This window comes from Colletotrichum fructicola, assembly GCF_000319635.2.
Source record: "Colletotrichum fructicola Nara gc5 chromosome Unknown KSG_Nara_v1_contig02, whole genome shotgun sequence".
Taxonomy (NCBI): domain Eukaryota; kingdom Fungi; phylum Ascomycota; class Sordariomycetes; order Glomerellales; family Glomerellaceae; genus Colletotrichum; species Colletotrichum fructicola.
This window is the reverse complement of record NW_027094052.1, coordinates 4,015,645-4,025,164: the sequence shown is the minus strand read 5'-3', so window position 1 is coordinate 4,025,164 and position 9,520 is coordinate 4,015,645. Positions and strand designations below refer to the sequence as shown.

The following is a 9,520-nucleotide window of genomic DNA, read 5'->3' as shown; positions in this document are numbered from 1 at the left end:
AGACACAACGACAGACAAGAGACGCCGGACTATCGATCTCGCACAAAGAGCTCCCAACCCTGCAGAGCGGGCCGTTCGGACCAGTTCGCTTGACACTTTACCTCGCTCTTGAGGGGTCGGGATGAGGTTCTGGGCCCCCCTGTCCGGCCCTGTGGTGGGGTTGCGAAGCGCCGGCCAATGAGGGGTACGAGAGGAGGGGCAGCTCTTCGCGTGGCCCGTCACCTGCATGAGGGCGGGAAGGGAGCATAGCCAATGTCGTTGCTCGGACATGGGATGTTCAAGGAGCTGGAGATTTTGGTGGAATTATCGTGTTTCTGGTGTTTGAGGCCGAGCGGTGCTTTAATCTGGTCGACTTGGTGGGACAAGACGGCATCGTGAAGCCTGCGAAGTAGGTATGCTGAGTCAATGGTCCTGTGTGAGATGCGGATGGTTCGCTTTCGTGCTTACTGCAGCAGACGCACATGGTGTAAGCAGCGATGATACCGTGACGAGGAAGCGGTGCGGTCTGGCTGAGGGGCAGACCGGCGGATATCACGAGATGGCCGGCTAATCGTACCTAAGCAGGGTGGAGTGAGGCAGCATGCAGAGACGGGGACGTCGCATCGGGTTGTCTCACTCTACTCCGGCCAAAGTCAAAGGATAGGCCGTCCGGTTGTGTCGAGGGAGGACGAATTACATACTGGTGAATGTCTGCTGGCCGGGGCTGAATACGCGATGCTGCTGCTGCTGCTGCGCGAACGGCTTTACTCATTGGAGACAGCATAGCTGCCGGATCCGCAGCGACAGCGGGCGATGTCAGGTAGAAGTGAGGTGGGATAGCTGCCCGACGAATAGCTTGGTGTTGAGGTTGCCTGGCACCTCGCACTTGAGGAACGTGATGGAAAATGCAGGACGAGCGTCGGTCAACCGCAGGTCGGCCAGGCGTTGGGCTTGACCGGGGTGAATGGGGAATGATTGCTGAATGACGGACGTTGCATGTGGTGTATTTGGAAGATTCCCGTTGTTGATGTCCTCGTTGAGAGAAGGGAAGCATCCTCTGAGAGAAGGGCGTACCTTGCATCTCTTCATCGACCTCAAGCGCCCCCTCGGTCGGGCCCCGCCAGAAAGCCAGGCACCTCCCCGGTTCCTGGTGGGCGGGCAATCATTCATCACTGCCTGGCGGCTACGTACGACAGCCTAACGTGCCCTGCTGCGGACCACGTTATGCGCCAACGTCAACACCACGCACAAAGCTTCGTTCGACCTGCCCGCCCAGCTCGCCTAGCTGAGAGTTACAAGACGACGGGACACCGCTCCTCCATCACTCAGCCTTCCTTTCCTACCTCTCTCATCGCCCCCAACTCTCCGAGCCCTGCCCTCCCACCCGGCACTCACCGTCTGTCGGGCGCTTCGTCCACCAAACACCGCCGCCGCCGCCGCCGGAGACGACAAGAGTCACACAAAGACCAGACACCTCGACGCGCCGGCAGCTACCTATCTAGGGAGGTCTCAGCGCCCGTCTGCCCCGCCTCAATCAACTGCCCGTCTCTCATTTCAACCCCAGCACTATGACCTCACAGGCAGACCAACTCGGGACACCTTTTGACAAGCAATAGAACTAAACGCACCCGCAACATCTAATAAGGCCCTCGCTGCCACCAGCATATCGTGCCACCGAACTACACACACCTCGGAAGACTTGAGACCGGCCGCAGAGGAGCAGCCCACCGACGGACACGACGACGCCGCCGCCGCCGCCGCCGCCGTCCTCGACGCCGAGAGGAGCCGCTGCACGCTAGCTCTTCTCCATCAGCACCACCGGCCAACCTCTGAAGAGCAGTAATCGTACCTTACAGAGTACGTACAGAAAGAGGGTGACGGATCCCAGAGTGCACTGACACTGGTCTGCCTCAATCGCCGCTTCCCGCCCCCACCCCGCACTCCGCACACAACAGCACAAGACAGCAACCACCGACTGTATCCTGACCCGGCGAGCTGCATCCGTCCACCTCCTGCTGCGAGTTCCTGACCAAACACCCAGAGGTCACCTCCGACGAGGCCCCGCATGCCACCCAATCATCACGGCATCTGAATCAGGCTGCCCGTCCACAGCAAAACACTCACCCCCCGCGAGACTGCGAACCACTTGAACCATCGCCCGGGCCCCAAGCTCGCCCTCATCTTTCAAAATGACGCAGTCTCCCATGATCTCCTCGCCCCTCAAGGCCACAAACGAGATCGACTGGGTCTCCCCGCTGAAAGACTACATCCGCAACACATACGGCGATGATCCCGAGCGCTACGCCGAGGAATGCGCCACCCTCAACCGCCTGCGACAGGATGTGAGGGGCGCCGGCAAGGACAGCACCTCGGGTCGCGACATGCTCTACAGATACTATGGCCAGCTCGAGCTGCTCGATTTGCGCTTCCCCGTCGACGAGCAGCACATCAAGATCTCCTTCACATGGTACTACCCGCTCCCCAAGCTAGCCGCGCCCGCAGACTGACACCCGCCGATCACAGGTTCGACGCCTTCACCCACAAGTCGACAGCACAGTACTCCCTCGCGTTCGAGAAAGCCTCCATAATCTTCAACATATCCGCCGTGCTGTCATGCCACGCCGCGCACCAGACGAGATCCGAGGAGTCGGGCCTCAAGACGGCGTACCACTCGTTCCAGGCGTCCGCCGGCATGTTCACTTACATCAACGAGAACTTTCTGCACGCGCCCTCGTCCGACCTGAGCCGCGAGACCGTCAAGACGCTCATCGCCATCATGCTGGCCCAAGCGCAGGAGGTGTTCCTGGAGAAACAGGTGGCCGACAAGAAGAAGGTGGCGCTGCTTGCCAAGCTTGCCAGCCAAGCTGCGTACCTGTATGCGCAGGCGGTCGAAGGCGTCCAGGACAACTTCAACAGGGCCATATTCGAGAAGGTCTGGCTTCTCATGGTGCAGGTAAGATCTGTCTTTTTGTCTCCCCACCGTGCAGCTTGGCGAGCTTCGGCTAACGCCCGCAGGTAAAATCCAACCTCATGAGCTCCATGTCCCAGTACTATCAGGCCCTGGCCGACGACGAGGCAGGCCAACACGGAAACGCCGTTGCCAGGTTGCAGGCGGCCGAATCGCAAGGAAAGGAGGCCAACCGCATCGCTTCTAACTTCCCCAATTCCGTGCCACCGAACTCCAACCTCAGCGCTGAGACGGGAGGGCTCCTCGTTGAGTTTACAAAAAGGCACCTGTCGACCGTGCAAGATAAGCTGAAGGAGCTGAGCAAGGACAATGACTTTATTTACCACCAAACCGTGCCGGCGGAGGCGAGCCTCGCACCGGTCGCCAAGCTCCCGGCATCCAAGCCGATTCCCGTGAGCGAACTGTACGCCGGGCAGGATATTCAACGGATCACCGGCCCAGACCTATTCTCCAAGATTGTGCCCCTGGCTGTGACGGAGTCGGCCAGTCTCTACGACGAGGAGAAGGCCAAGCTTATCAGAGCGGAGACGGAACGAGTGGACATTGCCAACAGCGAGATGGCTGCCAGTCTGGATTATCTAAGGTTACCCGGTGCTTTGCAGGTTCTCAAGGGCGGTTTCGACCAGGAGATTCTTCCCGACGACGAGTTTAGGACCTGGTGCGAGGACGTTGCAGGACACGAGGACCCGACATCCATATTTGAGACACTCCGGACCGAAAAGGACTACATCATCACCACGCTGGACAAGAACACGAAGCAGCTGGACATGGAGGAGAGTGTTTGCGAAAAGATGCGCTCAAAATACGAAAACGAATGGACGCAACAACCGAGTTCCAGGTTGACAACGACGCTGCGGAGCGACATAAGGAATTATCGAGAAGCATTGGAGGAAGCAGCGCGGAGCGACAACCAATTAGCGGCCAAGCTGCGGCAAAACGAGGCTGAATTCGAGGAGATGAGGGCTGCCGCGGCACACGGAAACATTGACGCTCTGTTCCAGGGTGCGGTCGGCAAGGTCCGCAGCAAGACGAGCAACACGGCCAGCCCTTCTGGCAACGAGAACCTGCTGGATATGGACTTTGACGAAGGGGGCCCCAGTGTCGTCGATCAGATCCACAAAGTGGAGGAGATCATGAAGAAGCTGAACCTGATCAAGAGGGAGCGCAATCAAGTGTTGAAAGACCTCAAGGAAAAGGTAGGTCCTGGTGTTGATGCTTGCAGAAAAGATGCTGACCAAGACAGGTTCACAACGACGACATTTCAGAGATTCTCATACTCAACAAAAAGTCCATTTCAAACTACGAGTCTCAGCTGTTCCAGTCGGAGCTTGAAAAGTTCAGGCCATACCAGAACCGGCTGCTTCAGGCAAACCACAAGCAGTCGGCGTTGATGAAGGAGCTTACGGCCAGCTTCAACACGCTTCTGCAGGACAAGCGGGTGAGGTCGGAGCAGAGCAAGTACGAGGCGGTGCAGAGACAAAGGACGGCGGTCATGAACAAGTACAAGCGCGCGTACCAAGAGTTCCTCGACCTCGAGGCCGGGCTGCAGGGCGCCAAGACGTGGTACGCCGAGATGAAGGAGACCGTGCAGAGCCTCGAGAAGAACGTCGAGACGTTTGTCAACAACAGGCGTTCGGAGGGTGCGCAGCTGCTCAACAGCATCGAACAAGAGCGGTCCACCCGCAAGGATGCGCACGCCGAGTTGGAGCGCGAGCGCCTCAGGGGACTGATGGAACGCATGTCGATGGAACCGAACGCGACCTCGCCCAAGCCCACCTCGAACCGCCCGACGCCATCCCCGTTGAACTTTGCCAGCAACTCCGCGCCGCGGTATCCCCAGACCAACTTCCAAGGGCAGTATCAGGTCCCTCAGTCCCCTCCGGCCAACCAGCAGCAATACCCCAGCTTCGCCGCCCCCCCAACGACGCAATCGTATACGCCCCAGCCGGCCAACACATACGGCCAGCCGGCGTACAACCCAAGTCAATACGGACGCACACCCGGCCCGACGTCTCCGCCGCCTCATCAGTCTACCTTTGGCCCGACCGTCCTTCGCGGGCCTGCATCTCCTCCTCCCAACCAGACGTCATTTAACCAAGGCCAGCCCTACGGCAACTATCCCGGGCAACCGCAGCAGATGCCTGCGGGTTTCGTGCCGCCCCCTCCCCCTCCCGGGCCCCCTCCGCTGGGTCCCCAGCAGACCTTTTACGGCCAGCAAGACTACCAGCAGCAGCAGCAGCAGCAGCAAAACTACCAACAACAAGGCCAGTATCCCTCGAGCGCGCACCCCAGGTCTGCACAGCCGCAGCAGAACAGCGATCCTTGGGCCGGGTTGAATAACTGGAAGTGAGTGCGGACGTGAGGTATGAGTGATGCATGGACCCGGAGTCTTGGAATTTGTTCGCTTTTGGCCGCGGTGACAAGGTTGCCACACAAGCCGACGATGGCCTTCCAGAGTGCCATGACCGAGAGGCCGTTGAGGGATGTAGGTTGGCAGTAAACACACGCAACAGGTATGCTTAAATAGCTGCGGTTCGCGCCTTTGAATAGATGCATGATTGTAAACATGGCCCAACTCGTGCACCTGGACAGGACACACGCACACGCACGCAGCAGATGACTTGATGCTCTGTATTCCCTTCTTCCTCCACCAGACTTGTCTACCTACCCAAGGCCGTTACGCACTTCATCATTGCATATGTGTAAATATGAATAAAGAGATCGACGCACACGCGGAGAGATCCACACACTCAAACTCACATATACCCCTTTCTAGATGCAACCCGTCAACTTTCATCCCTCGACAGCAATCTTTCTTTTGCCGAATGCTTCGCTATGCGTTGTCTCCACACCAAACAATCTCCATAGTGTCTCTCTCTCTCTCTCTCTCTCTCTCTCTCTCTCTCATCCCACCCACCCTTGCCTTCAATACGACTATGCTAAATAATGACAATGTAACGCCATGTTCACTACAATATATAAAAAGAACACAAGACTTTAGGGGTTCTACGTCCGTTTAGTCGCGCTCGCTACCCCAAGCCTTGGCCGCTTCGGCGGCTTCTGTCGTGACGTGTGTGTCCTGGGCGGCTTCGTCCTCGTCATCGTCGGACGATTCGTGCTTCTCCTTCGCGGCGACGGCGGGCTTAGGGGTCAACGGCGGCTGCTGCTTTTCAGGCTCGGGCGCCACCATCTTGATGGTGCTCTCCTTTTCCTGCCCGTTCGGCTTGCCATCAGCGCTCGCCGCGGGTGTCTCGGCGGCGGCGGCAGCAGCAGGGCCGTCCTTTGACTTTGGCCGACGCTCCCTCTCGGGGCTGCCCGGCGCCGACTCTACCGTCCCCGCAGAAAACAGCGACTCCGTAAACGAGTCTTGCGTCAGGGGACGGAAGTCGTGGTTGCTGGTGCTGCTCCTCTCCAGGGCCTTCTTCTCGTTGACCTCGGTGCTCGCAGACGAGGTGGACGTCCTGCCGTCCTTGTTGGCGTCCGTTGTCTTGGACTTGCCCCATCCCCTGCCCCAGCCGCCGTATCCTCCGCCCCCTCCGCTGGTATTACTACTCGTGCTGTCCCTATTGCTACCGCTACCGCCGCCGCCGCCGCCCCATCCGGCCTTTCGCTTCTCGCCGGCCCAGGTGACCCATGAACTGACGTACGAGCTGGCCTTGCCTCCCGTGCCCTGAGCGCTCTTCTTCTCCGTTTCGGACCCGATAGTGGGCGTAGGGGGCGCCGACGTGCCAGCCTTCTCGGCCTGCTCCTGGGCGATGCGCTGCTCCTCCGCCCTCTTCTCACGGAACGCCTCCATGTCGGCGTAAAACTTGTTGAACATGGTCGACGCCTTCTCCTTGCCGGCGGCGAAGTTGCGCCCCAGCACCTCCTTGCCGACGGCGAGGCGCTCGTCGAGGTGCATGTCCTGCACCTGCTGCGCGATGCGCCTCTGCACGTCGTCGATCGTTAGGCCACCGGCGCATGGATGCCGCGGCTCGACCACGTCAAAGAGGTGTGAGTCGGTGTTGGCGTTCCAGATGCGGTGGTTCTCCGTGCGGGTCCAGTACTCCACAAAGTCGCTGCCAAAGTCGAGCGACGGGTCGCCCTCGATGTGCGGGAGGAGGGCGCGCGGGTTGTTGGGGTTGGCGAGGAGGTGGGCGCGGTACTTGACCGAGGCGACAAGCGACAGGATGTACTCCTCGAACTGCAGGCGGATAAACTCCTCGCTGCCGACGTAGCCCATGGTCTTGGGCCGGCCCGGGTTGGCCTCATCCCAGGTCTCGTTCACCTCGTTAGTCAGATAGTCGATCCAGCGGCGGTCGGCCGCCGAAAGTGCCAGGGCGTTGCGAAGGGATGTGGAGGTGACATTAACGGTGTGCTCGTCCAGGTTGATTAGGATATCGCTGTAGCGGTCTCGCTGCTGCAGGAGCAGCGAGTTTGTGCTGCCGACAATGTAGGACTTTGTGCCAAAGTCGGCAAGGATGTCGAGCTGCTGGAGGGGTGTGTAGGGGCCAAACAAGCTGCCCTGTGGGGTGTCAGCCTATGCTCAAGAGATGAAAGACGTTCGACGCACCTTGCCGAAGATTTGCAGCGGCAGGCCCATGTAAGTGAGCAGAGAGTTGCGATCGCTCGTCCGCAGACTCGTGGGCTTCCTCAGCTTCTCTTCATACCTGTTCAGCTCGGGATCGGCGCAGTCAATGAGATTACGAATAAGACCGGGTATCAATGAAATGAGAGAAAACTGCATCATGCATAACCGCTCGCAACGTGATCCAAAAAAGAGCATCTGTGAACGGTCAGTATGAGCGCGTCGAGGGCTGACTGCGCGACGCACCTTTGGCTGCAGCAAACAGCACTTGAACAGAACCAACGTCTGCCACCTGAACTCGCGCACAAGCTCCCTAAGACTCATGCCGAGATACTGGTCGCGGCTCTCCTCCTCGGTCAACAGCCCGCGCTCCTTCTCCTCTGCCAGGCTCTCCTGGAAGCGGCGTAGGATCTCCGTGTCGGTGAACTCGCGCTGGGCGAACCAGGCCTGAGTGACGACGCTCAGCCGCTCGCGCATCATACCAAAGTGCTGCGGCGTGTCGGCGATGACGACGACGGCTTTCTGGACCGTCGAGCGGGTCACGTCGGCGGGGCGGTTGATCAGCTGCGAGGCGTCGAGCTGCCGCGTGCACGAAATGCCGAATAGGGACGTCGCGGGCCCGGTGGCGGTCGCAGGGCGGAGGAGGGTGAAGTAGGAAAAGTCCTCGCTCGATCTGTCCAGTATTAGCTTCCTGTCTTGTTGCCGCACACGGGGTTTCCGCTCTCACAGATGTGCGCCGTCGCTCAACGCCATGAACGGCAGCAGCCCCCAGTCGTACTCGACAGCCGGGTCGCTGCCCTCGGGCACGCCAAACCACATCTCGACCTCGGGCCCGCGCGCATGGTGGAAGTCGACGACCGTCACCAGCGGGATGAAGCCCGTCTTCGCAGGCGTCGAAGGCACTGTCAGCGGCGTTGCTACGCCGGACGTGGGCGTCGCGACCTCGGGGGTGTCCATGCCGTGTCTGTCCCCGTCCACGTCTTTCGGTGTATCCACGACGCAGCTTCAGCCCAGTCACTAAACAAGTCTTTGTACAATGCTTTCCGAGCCGACCAATGGCCCTTAACAATTCCAACTACCAATGCTTTCTCGTTGCTGTGGTCTTTGGTTTCCTTGGCGCGACTCGGCCCACTCCTATGACTTTGCCATGTATATTCCCACCTCGGCTCTTTGCAGTTCGCTTCGGGTCGGCGTTGGCCCCCTTTCGAGAATCCGTCGCACGTTTCGTCGCAAGTTCGGGCTCGACGGGATTTCGGGTTCGCGCCGCTGTCAGCCTCGCCGTGCGTGGAAGCTATTCGTCCCCCCTCCGAGCAAAAAAGGTGCCGCCAACGTGAGGGGCTTGTTCTGACGTAGTATCGAGCGCTGTCCACTCAGAAGAGGGGCGGAAGTGAGACACACAACGGTCAAGGGGAGCCGTATCCAAAAAGCAATTGACCCCGTCTCGCAGCGGAGGTCAACGATTAAGAGGAGTGGTGGATTAACGGCGGTCTTCTTATAACGCTTCTCCTGTGCCTTTCGTGGCAATCGGGGTCACAGTTGGCAGTGTCGTTGGTGGGATTCGCTCAGAGCGGGAAGAGGGCCAGCTTGGAGAAGCGGTGACGGCGGTCGTCTGGCTCGACCAGCGCGCGCGTGTGCGCGTGTGTTGATGAGCTGTAAAGGTCGGGGTGTCGCACCGCCGGCGTCTCGCGTGGTTGATTCGCTGGCTGGTGTGAACGAATTGCGGAACGAGGAGCGAGCAGTAAGCGACGGCTGGCTTACACGAGAGCCGAACGAGGGCTGCAGAGCTGAAGACGGGAGCAATTCGCCTCTTGCGGACAGCCAGAGGAGAAGAGAATGCGAGATAGGGAGGGGAGATGAGATGAGAGAGTCGAGGACGTGTTGTCGTGGTGGGTAAGGGCCCAGCAGACGACACGGCGGTACCTTGCACCTTGTTAGTCTTGGGGGGTTCGGGGGTCGATGAGTTGTTGAATTAGTGCTAATGCGCTAAGGCATCTCTGTAAGTAATA

At 59.4% G+C, this 9,520-nt stretch overlaps 2 protein-coding genes across 2 annotated transcripts; one reads left to right on the top strand and one right to left on the bottom strand.

Moving 5' to 3' along the window:
* Window positions 1–2,168: 2,168 nt before the first annotated feature.
* BRO1 (Vacuolar protein-sorting protein BRO1) lies at window positions 2,169–5,297 on the top strand (the record flags this gene model as incomplete). Its single annotated transcript, XM_032022551.1, has 4 exons — window positions 2,169–2,446; window positions 2,503–2,932; window positions 2,995–4,143; window positions 4,191–5,297. 4 exons carry the CDS (start codon window positions 2,169–2,171, stop codon window positions 5,295–5,297), a joined length of 2,964 nt encoding a protein of 987 aa, XP_031880535.1.
* A 666-nt stretch (window positions 5,298–5,963) lies between these two features.
* Window positions 5,964–8,471, bottom strand: AVL9 (Late secretory pathway protein AVL9; the record flags this gene model as incomplete). The annotated part of the gene is made up of 4 exons (XM_032022552.1): window positions 5,964–7,451; window positions 7,500–7,712; window positions 7,761–8,187; window positions 8,242–8,471. 4 exons carry the CDS (start codon window positions 8,469–8,471, stop codon window positions 5,964–5,966), a joined length of 2,358 nt encoding a protein of 785 aa, XP_031880544.1.
* Window positions 8,472–9,520: the final 1,049 nt, after the last annotated feature.